The sequence below is a fragment of the Stigmatopora nigra genome, chromosome 1 (genome assembly GCF_051989575.1).
Source record: "Stigmatopora nigra isolate UIUO_SnigA chromosome 1, RoL_Snig_1.1, whole genome shotgun sequence".
Lineage (NCBI taxonomy): Eukaryota > Metazoa > Chordata > Actinopteri > Syngnathiformes > Syngnathidae > Stigmatopora > Stigmatopora nigra.
Window position 1 is genome coordinate 18,618,944 of NC_135508.1, and position 21,029 is coordinate 18,639,972.

At 40.6% G+C, this 21,029-nt stretch overlaps 3 protein-coding genes across 3 annotated transcripts in view; 2 read left to right on the forward strand and 1 right to left on the reverse strand.

Moving 5' to 3' along the window:
- arhgef25a (Rho guanine nucleotide exchange factor (GEF) 25a) overlaps window positions 1-4,955 on the reverse strand; it is a 38,239-nt gene extending 33,284 nt beyond the window's left edge. Inside the window, exons 1-2 of the mRNA XM_077718757.1 lie at window positions 4,701-4,955; window positions 2,280-2,419 (exon numbers count right to left, since the gene is read on the reverse strand). Of these exons, the coding sequence (XP_077574883.1) occupies window positions 2,280-2,282 (3 nt within the window). The 5' untranslated portion in view covers window positions 2,283-2,419; window positions 4,701-4,955. The remainder of the gene's footprint in view (window positions 1-2,279; window positions 2,420-4,700) is intronic.
- Window positions 1,231-6,843, forward strand: ankrd33aa (ankyrin repeat domain 33Aa). The gene is made up of 5 exons (XM_077718788.1): window positions 1,231-1,455; window positions 2,851-3,179; window positions 3,630-3,759; window positions 3,962-4,102; window positions 5,328-6,843. Exons 2-5 carry the CDS (start codon window positions 2,922-2,924, stop codon window positions 6,134-6,136), a joined length of 1,338 nt encoding a protein of 445 aa, XP_077574914.1. The 5' UTR covers window positions 1,231-1,455; window positions 2,851-2,921; the 3' UTR covers window positions 6,137-6,843.
- Window positions 6,844-7,764: 921 nt separating this feature from the next.
- Window positions 7,765-19,411, forward strand: acvrl1 (activin A receptor like type 1). Its single transcript, XM_077723102.1, has 10 exons — window positions 7,765-8,200; window positions 13,396-13,467; window positions 14,280-14,516; window positions 15,086-15,291; window positions 15,359-15,458; window positions 15,540-15,686; window positions 15,778-16,053; window positions 16,144-16,341; window positions 17,559-17,689; window positions 18,586-19,411. Exons 1-10 carry the CDS (start codon window positions 8,080-8,082, stop codon window positions 18,730-18,732), a joined length of 1,635 nt encoding a protein of 544 aa, XP_077579228.1. The 5' UTR covers window positions 7,765-8,079; the 3' UTR covers window positions 18,733-19,411.
- Window positions 19,412-21,029: the final 1,618 nt, after the last annotated feature.

The following is a 21,029-nucleotide window of genomic DNA, read 5'->3' on the forward strand; positions in this document are numbered from 1 at the left end:
ACCAAGCAGACTAAAATTACAGTTGCTGTTTCCCCAAACCTCACTTCAAGGTCCACTCTCTCATACTAACCTCTTAGTGTAAGCACACCTGGTGAGGGGCCCCACAATGGTGGTAGGGGTCCAAAAGGAGATTGGAATAACGAGTGCTAAAACAAAGTCAATTAATAAATTGTAATTAGTGTGCGAGGTTGCCCTCTTGTGTTAACAAATTATATCGCCTTTCCTTTTTATGAGAGAAGTCAGTTATTTGGAACTAAAGTATTTCAATACATGTCTTACAGTTAAAATATCTTAAATTTACTGCATTCCGTCACTTCTAATAACCCATATTTTCTTGTTATTTTCATCCACTGGTATTGAAGCAATACTTTCAAGTTCTACCTTCTAGTTCATGTTTTTTTTTTAACATTTGCATGTTTACTTTTGTCACCTCTGCTGATAATATAGTATGTGGTCTAAACCTTTAGTTCCGGCGGAGCAAGCCTCAAATGCAAGCGTTGCATGTCACTATTTGAACTCAGGGAGGCAGAGTTGATCCCATCAAGAGCGGAAATGTTTCACCACTCCAAGATCATGAGGCTACTCGCCAGATAACAGCAGGGTTAATCTGGTGACATGCACTCTTTGAGTGCATGTGTTTGAGGCCCTGTTGCTAATATGACATGTTCTTGTCACTATACTATCAGATGCCCCAAAGAATAAATAGTCTGTATTGAAATCCTACATTAGAGGAACCAAAACTTAAACTGAATGACCTTCCTGACTCCAATGTCCAATTTTTTGGGGCTCGGGCCCAACTGGTGTTGTGACTCAGCATGCTCGTGTGTTTCCGTGAATGTCTTTATGTGCGTGACATCTCTGTCATGAGAACAATTACCAATCGCAGGCCCCCGTCCGTCTTAACGCCACACCAGGGGTGGGTGGGTTTGTTTGTTTGTTACAGCAAATGGATTTGCATGGGAAAACAGAACCGAGAAGACGCTATTGAGCCCCAAGACACGGCAGAGTTGGGACGAATGCTCAACTGTGACTCAGTCAAAGTGCGAGGTTGGCTCTGGTGGCACAACAGACGGGCAGAGGGGGCCGTTGAAGGACTGAGAGCGCTGAGGAGACAAGTGAGAAAGATGAGCGAGAGAGGAGGGGTGGGGTTGCTCGAATACCTCAGAAGACTGAGAGGGGAGCAAGGGGTTGCCGCTGTCTGTTTCTTTCGTTTAATCCCTAAATCTTCTGTAATCGGGATGAGAGAATGAGAGCATGCTGCCTGATTTAGGACCGCACAGTCTATGTAGGGGTAACTGGCCATCAATACAAGAGATGAAGGGAGGGAACAGAGCGGAGTCACAGCCACTTTGGGGAACTTAAACTTAACCAAATTTGTAAAAGAGAAGGCGTCCAACACAACAAGATGCTATGTTCAGACATCCACACTTACAGAAAGGAAGAGGACTCTCAAAGGTTGGATTCTTTTAGACTTTGTTCTTTCTATCTCCATCAGCTGTGCGATATGTCGTATTATTTCAAAATTATTAACATTTGCGTGTCACAGTCAATGAGGGATGGGTCATGTTTCAACGTCAGAGTGAGGTTGAATAGTAGAGAAATGAAGAGGAAGGTAGGGCTTGGCAGGAAGTCAAAGCAGAAGCATAACTTTAAAGACAAAACTTGGAAGTAAAGAACAAGTGCTCTGGAAGTTTAAAAGTTGAGAAACAGCTGTTTCAAATGATTACTTCAGAATGATCACTTTCAAGAGGTGGAATTTGGTTCTGTTATCATAGTTTATATCTTAGCAATTATAACATTTGTGTGATTAGTTAAAAGATAAAGGGGGGTTTTATCAAACGTAAAAACAGTCAAGCCTACTTGGGCAAGATGAAGTATTCCTCCTGTTGAAAAAGAAGAAACATAATACTATCTGTGCATTCATTTTCACATAAGTTATGTTTCCTGTCACTTCAAAAATTGAGAGCAGGGACGAAAGAGAAATACTAGATGCTGTAGCTAGTTTCAGTGTAAGGTGCTTTTAACTAAACAAGTTTGAGTTTGATTCCTACTCAGGATTTTGACCTGCTTTGATTTAAATGGTGTGAGTTGCTTTGAAATATATTGCTTTGTTGTTTAAGGGGAAAATGTTATGAGGTTTTCAGAGTATTTGACTGGATGATGCACACAAAGATTGAGGAGAGTATGAAAATCCCAAATATCAGACGACATACTGCGAACATGTGATACACGAGCCTTGACTCATGCATTATTGTCATCAGGCTGCCAGGAAGACTCACCATCAGTCCTGTTACATGTCACCCAGCAGCATGGCTGGAGGGGGTGGACGTCTGACTGGCAATAAACCACCAAATTGCTTGCTCTATCTTTGATGAAGCTGCTGAAGCCTGAGTGCCTTCTGGTGTTGTCTTGCTGGTCACTTTGGGAACAGAGGACACAAAAATACTGATATGAACTTGCCATTCTAAAATGGTTTTGTTTAATGGTCAAATCCATAAAATAGGTGCCAATTGCAAGGAAAGAAAACAACAACTATGCACAACAACATGGATCGGATGGCATATTTAATATAGAAATACCGGATCTAACTCCCATTATAGGCAATAACGGACTACGGTGGCAAAAGGCATGCTGCACATTCAGCTTACGCTTCAGGTAAAATCAGCATAAGTGGGTTGAAGTGAAGCGAAGCTCCTCATCCGCATTAGGCCTCGGTCACGCCCTCTCTCACCACTTAATCTACATCATGGTCCAGGCCAAGATGAACCATTGTCGTTATGCTCTAGAATGAACCTGCTTATCGCAATCAGTTAAAAACCCAAGCAACAAACTATGATTTTTCTATTCCAGGCAATAATGGCCCAAAGGAGAGAAGGCGCTCAGGTGTGATCTCGGCAGATGTGGCTAAGGAGTGGGAGCTCATGGCCTCGTCGTGTGAGGACCCCCACATGGGCACTGAACCATTTGAGGATTCTAAGATGAACCTGGATGATTCTGACACTGGAAGCACCCTCTCTGATGACTCACTGCTTCCTAACTTTGAAAGAGATGACAAGTATGCAGAACCTCCAACAACACTATATGAGGCATGCGTTCAGAATGATCCCATCTCCTTGCAAAAGATGCTGGAGAGAGGCATTACCAAAGAAGAGGCCATGGAATTGGATATTAACAGTCGGGTGAGAAATATTTGAATTGACATCAATGTAAGAATTGCCACGTTACCCTAATGCCAAGCTGGACACTCATATTTCACCTGAACCACAGAGTGTTTTAAATATATATATATATATACACACACTACTACCACTTTAAGTCAAATGTTATGTATTAGCCTTGTAACTGTCAAGAATCACAAATGAGCAAAATATATATGGTGCCTTCACATATGAGTTTAAATAACTCAAAGACAACAGTCTAAACACTTAAATCTCAAATCATACCATATCTCTGCATTCAAATGAATGAATACCATTAATCCATAACACACGCCCAATTAGCCGCTGGAAATATTTACAATTCTCGTAAATCCCAAGGTAGCATTGTTATAAAGCATGAATTATATTTTAGGAAATATTGGCAAGATTATACCAACATGTTGATATCTTGTCCGTGTTGTTGCCTGCCAGAATGGACTAATGGTAGCCGTGAGCAAAGGATTTGTGGATGTCATCACCACACTGCATGTCTGTCCTCTAATAGACATCAACCACCAAGACAACGATGGTAACTCTGCCCTTATGATTGCAGCCCAAGCTGGTAGGTTCTCCCACAAACGAGGTCTACACATTTCCTGCCATTGATGGTGATAGATGTCCAAGCAATTTTAACTGGGCCAGCTGCTAGTGATTATTCAATAGGAATGATCATTGCCAACCTTGAAATCACTTGAACATCTTCAACACTCTGTGGTAGTGAATGTGTTAAACACTCACTCCAACCAATGTTTTACTTTATTCAGGCTTCACCACAATTCTAAACTACATCCTCAATTATTACTCTGGTGTGGACACCGAGGTCAGGGATCCCCGTGGTTTCACTGCTCTAATCAAGTCAGGCCTGCAGGGCAGAGAGGATTGCGTGTCGGCCCTCCTCATGCATGGTAAGATAATGGCCTTTATTTTCATGGTTTGACCTTCACATCTGGAAGGGAATGATCAGGCTCCATTTCCATTGATCACGAATAGATATCTAATCCATTTAAACTGGGAATCTGCCAGTGATTGTACTGCTAGTCCTGTTACGGAGGAGGCAGAAGTATATATTGAATTCAAAACAGACACATTGTACCAAGAACTCCAACATAAAGTAACACAAAGAGTCCATGACAAAAACTTTCACAGAGTTTTATGAAGAAAACCAATGGTAACAAAAACAACACAAAACACACATCTAGCAAATACTAATTAAAAGCACCAGAAATTAGATTTCAAATTGGCAAAGGCAACTAACAAGTATATATATCTCCTGGATCTACTGTATTTAAATACTCTGCTGATCAGACAAAACACAACCATGGCAGCATCAGGATGTAGGAGGTCATTTGTTGCAATGAATTGGACTTCTGTCACCAGCAATGGAACCCAATGGATTGAATGACAATTGTTGATAGGAAGAATAAAGTTACACATCTAACATTTTATAATCCACTCACTGAATTGCAAAAGTAGTCACAAGGCGGAGTTATTTGACTTTGTTACCTGTTTGGCAAAACATCAAGGCGAGGGAACAGGGAATAGGACCCAATCGCAGGGAAGTGGTGCTCAAACGAAAACTTTAATAACTTAGACAGCATCTTAGAAAATAACAAAGACTTAGAAATCAAATCACATAACCCGGGAAAGTGAGGACAGAGGCATATGGGACATGGATCGGGGTAACGTGGAAACATGACTTGGCCAAACAAAAGGAGGCAATCCGATGAATGACACAACAATCAGTGGTTTAAATAGACTGACATGGGTTGACATGACAATTCGGAACACCTAATACAGGAAATAAACCAGGGGCGGAGAAATGACAGCTGAACACAATGTGCAATCACTTAGACAGGACACCACGGGGGGAAAAAGCATAAAACCAAGCAACCCTAACAGACTGTCTGCCCAGCAATCCATTTATCTATTTTCTACACTACTTCCCTTCATTCATTTATTTTGTGCAGGAGCATAAAAATCTCACCTTAACACCTAAGGACATTTTTCTAACACACTCCATCGAGGAAGACCAGAATTAACATTCAAATCCTGTAACTATGAATCTCTTGTGGTAATTAGTACTTGGATTCTGCGATATGCCTTGAGCAATTCCACTTTTGTGATACACAGGTGCCGATATAAATGCAGTGGACTACGTTCAAGGCCGCGGCCTGAAGGATTGGGTTTTGAAGACAGGTAGATTTGAAACAATGAACAGAATACGCTACCTGCAAGCACACCCTGCCGCCAAGCAGTTTTGTGCTAACTACAAACCTGAATGGCCTGAACTCAATCAACTGGTGGCAAAGGCCACAGCCAGCAAAAGTGCAGGCCAGAAACTACGGCAGCACTTGAAGGACAGCTTGACTTTAAGCTTCCCTCAAGACCCCCAAGAGAATGGGGTCATGGATCACATGGTGCGAATGACTACGAGCATTAACAGCCCTCTGGTGGCCACTGCTTGCCATCCGCTGTGTCCCAGCAGCCCCCCAGAAATCGGGAAGCGGAGGCTTGCTGTTCCCGAACTACTTGAGAAGCACAATAGCAAGGAACTAGAGGAGAGCAAGGTGTCTCACAGCAACGGCTCCCTCACTTCCCCCTCTCCCAGTCCCGTATCCATCGCCTCGGTATGCCTGACCTCCTGCTACCAGGAGACCGAGCGAAGGGAAAGTGTGCCGTCCGGGGGTATGAGAGGCTTTATTCCCCGTAGCATGGCACGCAGGAACAGTATCTTCCCCTCGGGTTGCGTCCCGAAAATTGAAGTGACCAGATCTGGGGAGCCTACTCCAAAGAAAGAGAAGAAAAAGAAAAGGCAAAATGGATACCTGGAACCTCCAGTTTGGAAGTACAAGGAAGCCAAGGAAGAGAAAAAGAGAGAAAAGAAACAAAAGGAAAAAGAACAAGAAGAGAAGAGGAGAGTCAAGGGCTCCAAATGTTAATATTAATTATGACTAGATTTGGACGTTTGGATCAAAGATTCCCTTCAAGTTTCTACGCGCTTCCAGGATAAATACGCATTATTGACTGAATTCACAAAACATGCCCTTTCTGGCTACTGAATTTTAGTTATTTATGTACCATAATTAAAGCTACAATTCATATTCTATTTAATCGGATGTCAAAGTCTTATCTGCCACTGCACACATAGTATTAATGACATGTAGAATGTACTGGACGTATATATATATATAGAAAAAAAAATTTCTCTTTCGATGAAAAGCTTTGTTTGAACCCTGTTTTTGGTACATTCAATGGCATATTCAATGGTGTGCTGCTACATTGAACAAACATGATGTATAATACTGAATGCTGGAAATCTAAAAGGTAGCATATACAAGATGCCTTATATAGTATGTCCTCGTGGCTTTCACCACAGTTCTTCAAGACATCAGAGGTATAGCTCCATTTGTTCCTAAGAAATGTAAGCACATATGTTCTTAATTCATTCATTGGTGAATCCCAAAAATATGCAAATATATATAGTATATATATATATATATGAGCAGAATATGGCTTATGGTAGGTAGTAAAAGACAGTCAATAACATGGCTGGGGTAATTAAGGAACATACTATTGATTGCTGCTCGTGAAACTCCTCACCTCACTTCACAATAGCTCCTTGGCACTGGGGGCCAGAAGATGGCGCCAGAGCAATATATATATATATATATATATATATATATATATATATATATATATATATATATATATATATATATATATATATATATATATATATATATATATATATATATATATATATATATATATATATATATATATATATATATATATATATATATATATATATATATATATATATATATATATATATATATATATATATATATATATATATATATATATATATATATATATATATATATATATATATATATATATATATATATATATATATATATATATATTATTTTACAGTACTTTACAGTACCTTTTACAGTACTGTACTTTTTTAAGGACATATCAGTTGAATCTAACCGTTAGGTGGCGTTTTTTACTCTTTTATTGATGTGTCATTTGTATTTGACTTTTGAGTGCAATGCATTTTTAATAGAAGCATTTTAAGGACAATTTTTACATTCTATATTGAAGCCCAGTGGTCATTTTCAAGAGCATCATTTTATGAATGTTTGCAAAAATGTTAAATAAATATCTTTGCCACCAACCACTATTTTTGTGATCACTTTGGCCATTCAATAATGCTTTAGAATGGACTTTTTTACATGACCAAAAATAGTCACTTGCTCTCTATAGGGTTAACAATCCTTTTTACTATAAGGGGGTGAATAATAAAGTTTGAAGGGAATAAATCCCATGGTTTTGCCCCCCATGAAGTGTTATTGTATCTTTGAGGGGTCTTTGAAGCACATTCCTGTCCGTGTGCAGTGCAGACTCGGTCCACGGGGGAAAGGGAAAATGAGAGGTTTAGCAACAGGAAAACAGCTATGAGAACATTCCTGACTGAGCTGAGTAGAGCTGAGCGGGACAATGAGGGGTGGGACAAAACTGTACACTTTGCAAGAAAAAAAATGTAATCTTGCCTTTTGATCACTGTCAAAGACATCAACAAAAGACTCCCCTCCATTGGATAGAACTTGTTGAAGCAACCCTAATAGGGTGGAAGCAGCCTGGCTCCGGGCTACTCGTTTGCGTGTCAGTGTAAATATGGAACAAGATCCAAGATGAGATAAGATCGCATGGTTTCAGTGCATATCGTTTTTCCCCCCATTTTTACTTTTGCCGTACATATGGACAGGGTTAAGAAAAAAATCACCAGCTTCTGGGGGACCACTTTGTTCAGAAACGGCAGGATGCAAGCTCTCTTTGGATCAAACATCTTCTCTTGAGCTTTCGGAGTGGAATGAAAAGTATAGTATCGCTTAATTCTTGGCCACGTTTGTGTTTTAAGCGCTTGAAGTTGGACGACGATGGGAGACGTGCGGTGTCCAAACGCATCATGTTGAAAGGAAAGCTGATGACAGGTGAAGGCATCACATTTATTTTTGTCGATTTGTCTCTGTTGAAAAATGTTTTTAATACAGACATCACGTTTACTTCACACCAAACCGTAAAACTTTTTTCAACTAACAGGTGTCATCGAATGATCTACTTGAGATGGAGATAAAGGGGGGAATACTTTATTTTGTTGTTACTTAGTGCTACGAGTTTGACATTTAATCACTCAGATATAGAAAAAGTTAAGACATTAAATTATGTTTAAATTTTGGTTATTAAATAATGCTAAGAAAACACATCAAGACATATTAAATGATAAATATCATTGAAATCTCATTCACTCTTTATTTTCACAATTGAGTATTTTAACATTGATTATACATTCATTTATAAATCTCATTTCATCTTATTTTCTGAACCACTTTATCCTCATTGGGTCGCAGGGGGTGCTGGAGCCTATCTCAGCACAAGGGCACAAGGAGACAGACAACCATGCACACTCAAACCCACACCTAGGAGCAATTTAGTGTCCAATCATCCTACCATACACCTTTTTGGAATGTGGGAGAAAACGAGTACCCAGAGGAAACCCACGCAGGCACGGGGAGAACATCCAAGCTTCACACAGGTGGACTAACCTGGACTTGAACCTAGGACCCCAGCCAGAGCTGTGACGCCGCCGCGCTAATCACTCGCTCCTCCAGGCTGCCTCATTCATATTTTAAACAAAAATAATTGGAACAGCTCGGAAACTGTTTGCATTTTGATTTAACCAAATTTAAACTGTACTGGACAAAATGTAATTGCAAAATTCTTAAGCGACCAATAATTTAAATGACCACACACTATAATCAAATCTAAATTGAACTAGCTCATAATTATTAAGATTGTATCAGATGTCCTTATGTAGTTAAGTCAGCTGTAAAGTTTGGAGTTTGGTTAAGATTCCATCTACTTTAATCAAAACGTCTTATTATTTTATAGCTAATCTCTGTGGTATTTTTAATAAATGCAGGGAAAAAAATGAAAACACCCTTTTGCCCTCAGTGGTCTTTGCGTCCTGCCGCCACTGTGGTGACCCTGGTTTGATACCCACCTGTGTCTCTCATGCGAATCAATTGTTCTGCTCTGGCGACCACTCAGTCAGTCGAGTCAGTCAATCTTACTAAATTGTTCTGACTTCATTTGCATTAATCACATGTTTTATTCCCTCCAGCCCTGTTGAATCTAAACATGTAAACGCAGTAGAACATATCAGACAAACAAGTTGACTAAAAGATCTAAATAAAGCTAGAACAAAATGCCACAGTTTGAAGAAATTCACAAATTAAAGAAAAAAGCATAATACACCTATATCTGTCTAGAAATGATAGGAAAGCTATTCTGAAGCCGAGAGCCAGTAATCATAGATGGAGTAAACAAGGGGCAATGGTGAACCTTCCCAGGATTAGTCGGCAGACAAAATAAGCCAAAGACTACAGCGGAAACTCAATTGAAAGGTCACTTGAGGAACGACAACCTCTACAGCGGTGGTCCCCAACCACCGGTCTGTGGACCGGTACCTGTCCGCGAGCCACCTAGTGCCAGTCCATCAGAGTAATTAAATCTCGCCACCTACTTGGAATGAGAAAAGTTGTTATACTAGGAATAAATAATTATGCTTAGGACGTCATTCGTGCACAGACCCCGCCCCCACCTAATTTTGTCTAAAGTTGTCACCTTCCCCATTATCCCATTACTAACAGTTAAACATGACAGTAGTAGTGTAGTCTGGGGGTGCTTTTTTCTCCAGATCCTGGACAACCTGCTGAGATTGACGTACCAATGACTTCTGCTCTTACATCCATTAGTTGATGACCACTATCTAAAATGAACTTTGGTTGTTTAGCAGACAGTTATCCAAAAACCCTAAGCCAGAAAAAAACATCTTCTGAATGGTCTTGCCAAAGTAGGGACTTGAACGCAATTGAAATGCTAATGTATCTACACGGTATGGCCAAATTCATAAATTAAAAATATTCGGTTTGAAAACAATTTATCAAAGTAAAGTGGAACCACCAATTCTGACTTCTCCACTTCAGGCAAAAAACAATAACATCTAGATTTCATGCCTTTCTTAATTCAATTCCATAGCACTCATGCATGTGAAAACATGCAAACATTAAGTGAGCCAAGATGCCTGCTAAAGCCTTGCTTTGTCTGCCAGATGAAGGCACACTGAGTCATTCCAGTCTGTCACTGTAATTTTCAGAAAGTTGCAAACGCTGGTTATGACTCTAGGGTTGTATAACAAAAATGCATAATGTTCCTCACTTATGAGTAGAATGGCCTTATAGAAACGTCCTCGATTATTAAAAGACTGGGCAGCTCATTTTTCATTTTCCGAAACCCTTATCCACAAGGGTCGGGGGGAGAGGCTGGATAGTTTTACATTTAATAGATATGTGGTTATTTTGCAACGAGCTTTTGATTTTGAGCTGTGAGGCCCAGTTTGGGGATCATTGAGGCTGCTGTGCTGTTGTATGCCTCTACCATCCACCACTCAAACCACATACTCATCCAGATGGAATGAGAGATCTGCCTCCCTGAATCTAAACTGTCGATGGAAGGAAAAGATGACAATGGATCTTTTCCCCTCAGGTCACGGGGTATAGCACTGGACACAAGAGGGACAAACAGGAGAGGGCTTAGAGAGGAAGCGTTCTGGAGTCGAATGTCAGAACGGCCTACGATGCAAGACGTGATTACACCCCCCCTCCTATGTCGGGACAAGCAAACCATAAAGTGATAGCTAGATAAATGAAACCCAGCTGTGGTTTTCCACTGAGAATTTCAGAGGGTGGGGTTGTGTTTATGTGAGATTTGGAGATTTAACAGCAGGGACTTGCAGGCTGCACAATACAGGAAGTGCGAGCTCACGTTTGATCAAATATGGCTTATGCGGAGACTAGGAGGGAGATTTGGACAGGGGTGGGTGGCGTTGAGTCTAAAGATAGTTTGTCAGGAATTCAGACTTTCATGTAAGGCAGAAATGTTGTTTTCACATGATATAGCTTAGTCATTTGTGGCATAACATGCATGAACATCAGAATCTCTGTGATCGAGCAGCCTCAACTTCTTGAGATACTGGTGGTTTTTACTCATAAACGCCTAGGGCATGGGTAAGGAACCTATGCCTCGGGAGACATATGCGGCTCTTTTGATGGGTGTATATGGCTTTCCACCTTTTTAAATCATAATTTTTCTTCATTAGACTCTTCGGCATGCATACTCTCATTGATACTCATAGATTAGCAACAGTGAAATAATGTTCTCAAAAGAATTCAGACTTTTTTTTACTTTCAAAGTGGTGAAATGAATAATAAATACTCACATTTTCATGTATTTTTACTTTTAAATTCTGAGTATGGCTCTCAAGGAATAATGTTTGAAAATATTAATTGTTTATGGCTCTCGACCCCTGGCCTAGGTAGGGGATTACCACAATTTAAAAGAGGCACATTGCACAAAAACATTTTATGCAAGGCAAGAAGTGCTGATTATTTAAGCCAATGTTTCACAATTTAAGGTTCATATTTTACATAAGGAAAAGAAGACAGCTTGAACTGTCACAAAAAGTAAATATACAGTTTCATTGCATCCGCTCAGCTGGAAGAAGAACATTTCATTGTTCTGTCACTATACATCACAAGACTTGATAATCTGACAAAGATCCATGATGTCAAGTTGGATCATTTCCTGTGGCACACTTAATGATTTATCATCACGCACTGGTTGGAAATAGCAGATATAAACAAAAAAATAACAAGCAACTTTTAGTTTAAAGCTAAATTTGTATTTAATATTTGCATGTGACACGGTGAACATGTGGTGTGGCGGCCCACCTCTCGTTTCAATCCAGGATCCAATCTTTTTGTGGGTAGTTTGAATATTCAAATACTTACATAGGTATTTTTGGGGGTTCAACGTCTCCTTCCCATGATCCCCATAAATGTTTTGAAAGTTAAGTGAAGGGTCTAAAATTGGTGTGGGGGTGCTAATGTCACAGCATCCTTTCGATGTATATATCGAAACAGTTCTTACAATAAAGTTCTTCACTCCAATAAACTCCTTTTTAAAGGAATACTTCTTGAACAGATCTTTAACAAGACTATTTGGGTTGATCATGAGGTTGTGGCTTGTCAGTGTATTTGTTGCACCATATTGGTTTAATATCTCCATAAAAAGTACTTTTGGTTTCCTCAAAATCACAAATGAAGAGGAATAATGATACTCTGGGCTTTTATTAGTGTCCAAGTAATTGCTTGCATAGCACTACTATGGCTGTAAAATGTGTTTCTTAAACTTTCAACCTATTTTTCTCCATTAGTTTTACGTCCCTCACTCTCCTCGCTTACAAAAGTGGGCCTAATCATCATTCTGAGCACAGGTATACGATAGTCTGGGTTTTTTTTTTGTCAGCACAAAACTCGCCACACCTGTTTGAGACTTTGGCAAGTCAAAATGTAGGCGTTCTTTTTCTAAACCACGAAACAGCTTGTTTTCAGCACGGGCCTAACACTATTTTGGTGAGAAGACAAACAGACATAGTGCTTTTAGGTATTCACATGTGAATCTAAATACCTGAATAAATCAATTCATTCATTGAATAAATTATTCTTATCCTAATGGTATTTTTAGAACCTTTTCAAACATCATAACATCTGGTTGTCGTAATATGATGACGTGAATGTCCACCTAAGTACAGCATGCTTCCGCATTGTATGTAAGACTGTGTTACTTGTGTTGACCTCCGGCCTTAAACAATGAGCAGCCAGAGTCTCGCCGGCCAGCCGGGTGGGGCCACTCAATGGCAGGAAGCATCGCCATCAATATTTACTCTGCGAGAAGGGCAGCTGAGGAGTCGACAGGCCTGGAGCTTGGGGAGCACAGCGCCACACGCAGCCTCAGCCCACTTATACAAACACTTCTGAGTGCTGTTACAGACTTCCCCCAACTCAACTCACTTTTTTTTTCTCCCCATCCTTTTAGCAATTAGAACATGGGCAGACAGGCTGCGCCCACTGACGCTGTTTTGAACCTTATCGCTTCTGCTCAGGCTCTGGACATTTTAGATTTCACTCCCAGAGCTGTTGATATATTAACCAAATCACATTTCAGCTTTTGAATCATAAGCAGGAACCAAATTTCCATTTCTAACTATTTTATGTGTTGTTCACAGAGATGGAAAGTCCGCTTGGCTTCACTGCGATACTGGTTGGACTAGTGCTGTTCATGCCGGCATGCCATGCAGGTGAGTAAAGGACTAAGCTACACATAATGCACAGTGATAGTGTCCAGCAAGCCATTAACTACAGCATAGGTTTTAAACTGAGAAAACAGTTTGGGGCCTAATCTAATTTCTTTGTGGCCCTCGAAAGCAAGTCATGTGTATGATTTCAATAATTCTCATCAAAATATTGTTTAAATTGCTATTGTTAAAAATTTGTAGATATTGTGAGGCATTTTTGTCAACCAATATTTATTCATTTTGTAAACTGCTTTATCCTCATTAAAGTTACGGGGGGTGCTGGAGCCTATCCTAACTTACTCTGGGCCAGAGGCGGGCGACACCCTGAATCGGTGGCCAGCCAATCGCATGGCACAAGGAGACGGACAACCATTCACTTTCACACTCATACCTAGGGGCAATTTAGAGTGTCGATTCAGTAGCCTACCATGCATGTTTTTTTTTTTTTTTGGAATGCGGGAGGAAACCAGAGTACCTGGAGGAATCATTTTTACTGGTTTCCAATAGATAAATAGATAAATTGTGCGAATGGCTTGCAGCATTTCAAGAGCATCTGGCTAAGGATAAATAGTACAGAAAACAAACATGGCTGGATAAAATACATCAAACATACACATTTTCAAAGTCAACATTCATCTTGAACATTGCTCTGCCTCCTGGTGGCCACGAAATTAAGTCAATTCTTAGATGCTAACTCGATTGGTAAAATTGTTGGTAAATGGACCATTCTGTATATGTTTAAGTCAAATCATACTCATCCAAGTGTTGTAATCAATAACAACACAGGGCTTTCTAATTCATCTTATCACTTTCAGATTCAACGGGTGGCGAGGAGCTGCTGTGTTCTTGCATGAATGAAAAAGGCACATGCATAAACGATACGTGCAGGGGCGACATATGCTTCTACTCATGGGTGCACGGCTATGAGGAGAAAGGTTGCTTCTCCAATCAACACTACATGGAGCAATGCTTCACCTCCTTTGAACGCTTCCATATTTTCTGCTGCAAAGAGAACCAATGCAATGCCTTTGCAACGGCGCCTCCAAACATTGGTCAGTAAACTTCACCTTGACAGAACTGTTTATGAACTTCTCACTTTGTGCTCATCTTCATACTTTCACTCCACTTTGAATATGATGGGTTAGGGGTATAAGGATTTTTACTGAAATTTCAGGATGCACTCCACTGTTACATTTTACAGGCCACTTATCTGACTTGATTGTGAGTGTGAATGGTTGTCTGTCTCGGTTGGTGCCCAACCGCTCATTGGCGACCAGTCTAGGGTGTACTCTGCCTTTCGCCCAAAGTCGGCTGGGATAGGCTCCGGCAACCCCCAAAACCCTTGCGAGAATGCGCAGTATGAAAGATGGATGAATGAATGACCTTCAAACTGCAGATCCAATGGTTCAGTGCTTCAGTACTTTATGCACTCATTGCTTTTCTCCAACCAGCAGCTGAATGTCAACATTCAAAACAGGGGTTTGTGTTACAAACTACTACTAAAGTTATCATCTTTATAGTACTTTTACAGTGAAATACGACCTCGGTGCAGTTTACAGGCAGTAAAAAAGAACAACTTCATCCACTTTATCACAGTGAGATATGTTTTTTGGCCATGCAGATGGTGAGAAAACCACAATACCGCCACAACAGCTCCGCCCAGAGTTGTGGATCACTGTGGCTCTACTGCTCTTATTGACTGTGGCCAGTTTGTGTGGCCTGCTGATCTTTCTGCGCTTCCGGCGAGCACATTTCCGTCTCAAAAATGCCGAAGACCATGATGCCACCATGCTTAAAGTCCCAGTGGGAGAAGACCCCACGTATGGTGTAAGTAATTTAATGTTTAACCTTGTCAAGTTGTAGTATTTTACAGAGTTTGGGTTTTAAATTCCAGGATATATTTGATGAGTTCTGCACATCAGGGAGCGGTACTGGGCTTCCCTACCTGGTCCAAAGAACTATGGCCAGGCAGATTTCACTTGTGGAATGCGTTGGTTAGTCTTAAATATGATTACTGCTGTTGGTGTCTTCAGATTTTTTTGCAATTGACAATGTTTCTATTGTTCTCATTCAAGGTAAAGGCAGGTATGGGGAAGTATGGAGGGGAACATGGATGGGGGAGAGTGTAGCAGTCAAGATCTTCTCCTCCAGAGACGAGCAGTCCTGGTTTAGAGAGACTGAAATCTACAATACCGTCCAGCTTCGGCATGACAACGTGCTGGGTAGGGTATTGCGCTGGAATTCCTACTGACATATGTGGAGCATCAGGCGTGAGGCCAACTACAAAACAGCTGTCCTCTGTTCTCACTTCAGGTTTCATAGCCTCTGATATGACATCCAAGAATTCCAGCACCCAGCTGTGGCTCGTCACCCATTTCCACGAGCTTGGATCACTCTACGACTTCCTGCAGTACAGCAGCTTAGAGCCCGAGAGCTGCCTGAAGATGTGCCTGTCAGTGGCTTGTGGTCTGGTCCACCTCCACACTGAAATCGTCAGCTCGCAGGGCAAACCTGCCATTGCCCATCGAGACTTGAAAAGTAGAAACATCCTTGTGAAGAGGAACGGGCAGTGTTGCATCGCTGATCTTGGTGAGACCTCCACTAATACTTACATCACAGCCCCTCACATTCTTCAACAAGCCTACAGAAGCATGCTGCTGTGTTTTTCTCTTATAATAGGTCTAGCTGTGATTCACTCTCAGACCAATGATTATCTGGATGTTGGCCACAACCCTCGTGTGGGGACAAAACGCTACATGGCGCCTGAGGTGCTGGACGAGAGCATACGGATAGATGTCTTTGAGTCCTACAAGCAAACAGACATCTGGGCCTTGGGCTTGGTCTTCTGGGAAATTTCACGCAGAACAATTGTCAATGGTAACCGCACTATCAGCACTGTAACTTATGTAGAGCACTCTTGCTGGCAGCTATATTTTCCCACCTCAAACTAAAAAAAAAAAATTACACGTGCAAAAGGCAGACTACACCCTAGACTGGTCCCCAGTGAACTGTATGGTACATAGAGACAGGCGACCATTCCAACTCACAATCATTCGGCCACGAGTGGGATTCGAGCCCATGCCTGCACGCACCAAAGTTAGTCGAGCGAGCCTCTATACCAGGTGGTTCACTCCACGCCAACTATAACGTAATCTGTAAACATTGAGCACCAGACTAGGTATATAAGACTATTGAGCTTCCAACAAATATTATATAAATTACTGGTGCCTCTAGATTATTTTACAAGCAACCAGTTGAGCTCGGATTAGGTCTCTATCCTGGCTTCTCGGTACAATACGGCTAAATTGTCAAACTGTAATCCCCACTCACAGCCCACAATAGTCCCTGCTGGACTCATTCTTTGGAGAACGACCATCTTTGGATGACTCATCCATTGGATGTACAGTATGATAGGTTTTGTTAAAAAGATTTTGAAATCTTTTATAGTATTGTAAGTATATACATACTTTTTTGGAAAGAATTCACTGAACTGTACTACGTGTTGTGTTTTCTCAGACATGTCCAGCTGGTTTTATGTATATTAGAGACAGCGAGATAAGTTATTTCCATGTCTCTCAGCACTCGGCTTTCCCTTGTCGGTGTCTGTCTCGACTATCCTCTCTCATGATTAGCACTACAGTAATTATAAACAGTCTTATCTGGTGTCGGCACTCTCGTGAACATACACCAGACGCCAAAGTGTACAGATGGATACATGCACATAGTTACACGCACGCCCATAAATAACTCACTCTGCGAGATGCCTACACACTTTTATAATATTGTGTGTGCAGTTCTCTAATCTTAGCACTGACTTCTGGGAATTTCTATCTTTTCCTGTGTTTTTGTGTAATCAAATTTGCTCCCACTAAACAGAGCTCAATGGGGATTGCTGCTCTGATGAGACATCCATGTTTATCGATTAAAAAGATGTAGATAAGTCACCGACTTGTCTCCTCGTGAGGATGATAATGAGTCTTCTAACATAATGCATTCCATTTAGCCTAGTTTCCCACCCAGCCTCAAGGAATTTCTTGAAATATATCATTGAGCAGAGGTTATAGAGTTGAAATATTCTTTTTTTTTTTTTTTAGGGATTGTGGAAGAGTACCGTCCTCCCTTCTTTGACCTGGTGCCTTCTGATCCCAGCTTTGAAGAGATGAAGAAAGTAGTCTGTGTAGACCAGCAGAAGCCCAGCTTGCACAACAGGCTGCATTCCCACCCGGTAGGGTGTGATTGTGCATCATCAATATCAAAATACTGTGTCCATGTGCAGTGTTTTATCATCACAACGTCAGGTTTAGATTTCAACTTGAACTGTTTTCTGACCACTTTTCACGTATATGATTACTCAATCAGCAACAATTGTCTTATAGAGACTGGTTTTGAAAGGGAATTTTCCGCATGGTTGACCTCACGCCACGATTAGGGGCTTTCATTACAATATTCCATTTCCTTCTAAAGTCCACCACCACAATTCTCTTTCGCGCAGTATCAAAGATAGGAATTATCCGTTTTATTCCCGTGTTTTTTTAAGTATCAAATAACGTTTGGAGGAAACACTTAACAGAAAACTGAAATGTGACATCTAACCTACTGCTCCTTTCTCCACTCCATATTCTGAAATCTACACCTCTGCATTCAGATATTAATTTAATTGAGTCAATGGCTCTGTTTCTTATAGTAATTATGTTTAATAAATACTAGTAATACATACACCAATTGAAATCATCAATTGAAATCATCAATTGAAATCTCCAATTGAAATCTCCAATTGAAATCTCCAATTGAAATCTCCAATTGAAATCTCCAATTGAAATCTCCCATTGAAATCTCCCATTGAAATCTCCCATTGAAATCTCCCATTGAAATCTCCCATTGAAATCTCCAATTGAAATCTCCAATTGAAATCTCCAATTCAAATCTCCAATTCAAATCTCCAATTCAAATCTCCAATTCAAATCTCCAAGTGAAATCATCAATTGAAATCATCAATTGAAATCATCAATTGAAATCATCAATTGAAATCATCGGTTGAAATCATCAATTGAAATCATCAATTTAGGTGTGACAATTTGTGTTCATCGTGTTATTCATCCGTACATTTGTCCGTGCGTACAGATAATGTCATCCATTGTGAAGATCATGAAGGAGTGTTGGTTCCAGAACCCACCAGCCCGCCTGACAGCACTACGCGTTAAGAAGACCCTCTCCAAACTGGATCATGACAGTGACTTCAATGGCAAGAAACTCAAACAGGACATCTAGATTGATGAGAAACTGAAGAGGAAACTTGAGGTGATTTCTTGCCACAATCCTCCCAGCCAGGTGTTGAATATAATTAACATATTTTCAGTTAGTAACTCATACTGTCAGTCCATTTTACTTAGAAAATATCATTTTCAGCTGTTGTGTCCTGACCAGGGGTGGGCAAACTATTCCAGAAAGGACCGCAGTGGGTGCATGTTGTCGTTCCAACCTAGAAGAGGAAACCTTTGCACCAATCTGATATCTCAGTGAAATGCAGTCAGGTGCTTCTTGTTTCAGAAGAATCCTCATTGGTTGTACTGTTTGTGTTAGATCATTTAGAACAAAAACATGCACCCACAGAGGCGCTCGATGACCAGTTTACCCACCGCTGGTCTAGACTATTTTGACCAAAGGGAATTTTCCTCTCCCTCGACCTAAAAACCTGAAAATGCTGAGAACAGACTGAAAATGATTTTGTCGATGAATAAATATGACTCTGCTCAACATAGTACAATTTCAATTCCATAAGCACCTTTACCTATTATCTGCACACTTGATGTATAGTTGTGTATGTTCTGTATATGGAACACATTTTTTTAATGATTTAGTAATAGGATTTTTAAAAAAAATCTCCAAAAATGTACAATGTTCTTCTCTTTCCTTATCATATGCTGAATAAAACTGTATTTTTCAAGTATTTAGACTCGTGCTTTATAACCAACGTAAACTTATTTTTGGCCACTAGAGGTCATAAAATTATAAAATTGCATATAACATAATAGTATTCTGTTTCCTGATCCTATCGCCGCCTGTTGAGGTCAGTGTTTAGCGCGTCGGCCTCACGGCTCTGGGGTCTTGGGTTCAAATCCAGGTCATGTCCATCTGTATGAAGTTTACATGTTCTACTCAGCCCTGTGTGGGTTTTCTCCAGGTATTTTGGTTTCCTCCCACTTTCCAAAAACATGCATGGTAGGCTGATTGGACAATCTAAATTGGCCCGCGGTATGGGTGTGAGTGTGTATGGTTGTCCTGGGTGTCCCCCTCCTCTGACCCGGAGACATCTGGGATTGGTTCCAGCAACCTCCGTGCCCCGATGTCTGATCTCCTGTAGATCCAATGTAAGTCCTAATGTTATTATTTTCAATACTATTTGTTTTGTTGCTCAGCCATTCCTAGATAAAAAAATGAATATGCAAGCATACCTAAAAACTGTGGAATTAGAATGCCCAATTAAATTAAAATTTATTAATAAGCAATTATCATTTCCCACATTGGATTAACTGACTTTTACTAAGTCTTTATCTGTTTGGGCATGTGGTTGCGTTTGTCACGTGAATACAATTGTCATAGTGGGGCATTGCTTTATTTCCATCTAGTATTTCATTTAGCCTGAGTCATTAATTTGAAGTGCAAACATGGTCACATTGGAGCATGATGCAATTAATTTAATTCAATGCAAATCAGGCTAGCAATAAGAAACGGGATGAATTTAAAGTTTGCTTCTGCTCGTTTCCCTCCCCCTTTTTTTTTGATTTTCCCAGAGGAGAGGTTTGTTAGCGACAGAAATGTAAAGTGCAGCAGAGTCAAATGTGAGCACCACAGGTGGTATTTGTTCAAAGCAACGATCACAAAGCTGATTATTTCATGCATTTGAGCTCCTTTACATTCCTGTGCAAGGTAAGTCAATGGGCAAACTTGTAGCAGACAGGGTTTATTTGCAGATTTGATGATGTAAGCAGTGTATTTTCAAACTTTCAAATGTTGCACCCTAAAATTGGGTCGGTGTCAGAAGGTGAATGGAATTGAAGTGAAGTTCAAACAGAAAACTTGAGGCTATGGGCCCTTATTGGAAGGCACTTCCAGTCAGACTATTCCAGTCTCCATTTTAATCAAGCCTATTAATTGTCAGTCATTTTCTGAACCGCTTTATCCTCACTAGGGTCGCAGCCGGTGCTGGAGCCTATCCCAGCTGACTTCAGGAACAAGGCAGGGGACACCCTGAATTGGTCGCCAGCCAACCGCAGGGCACAAGGAGACCGACAACCATTCACACACACACACACACACACACACACACACACACACACACACACACACACACACACACACACACACTCAAACCAGAGTACCCAGAGAAAACCCACACAGGCCTGGGGAGACCAAACAAACTCCACACAGGTGGACAGAACTGTGAGGCTGACGCGCTAACCACTCAAGCCGCCGGGTCGTGGCGCCCATTAATTGATATTTTATTTATACCTGGAAAAAACCCACAAAACTCCCCACAAGGAACCCAATGACCCGGATTGAACTCT

What these genes read in the sequence shown, in the direction of transcription:
- ankrd33aa (XM_077718788.1), top strand. Translation starts at nt 2,922, where the DNA reads ATGGCCTCGTCGTGTGAGGACCCCCACATGGGCACTGAACCATTTGAG. An exon ending in TATGATTGCAGCCCAAGCTG is followed by an intron (nt 3,760 to 3,961) that starts GTAGGTTCTCCC and finishes TACTTTATTCAG; the next exon opens with GCTTCACCACAATTCTAAAC. An exon ending in GTCGGCCCTCCTCATGCATG is followed by an intron (nt 4,103 to 5,327) that starts GTAAGATAATGG and finishes TGTGATACACAG; the next exon opens with GTGCCGATATAAATGCAGTG.
- acvrl1 (XM_077723102.1), top strand. Translation starts at nt 8,080, where the DNA reads ATGAAAAGTATAGTATCGCTTAATTCTTGGCCACGTTTGTGTTTTAAG. An exon ending in GAGAAGACCCCACGTATGGT is followed by an intron (nt 15,292 to 15,358) that starts GTAAGTAATTTA and finishes TTTAAATTCCAG; the next exon opens with GATATATTTGATGAGTTCTG. An exon ending in GTGTTGCATCGCTGATCTTG is followed by an intron (nt 16,054 to 16,143) that starts GTGAGACCTCCA and finishes CTCTTATAATAG; the next exon opens with GTCTAGCTGTGATTCACTCT.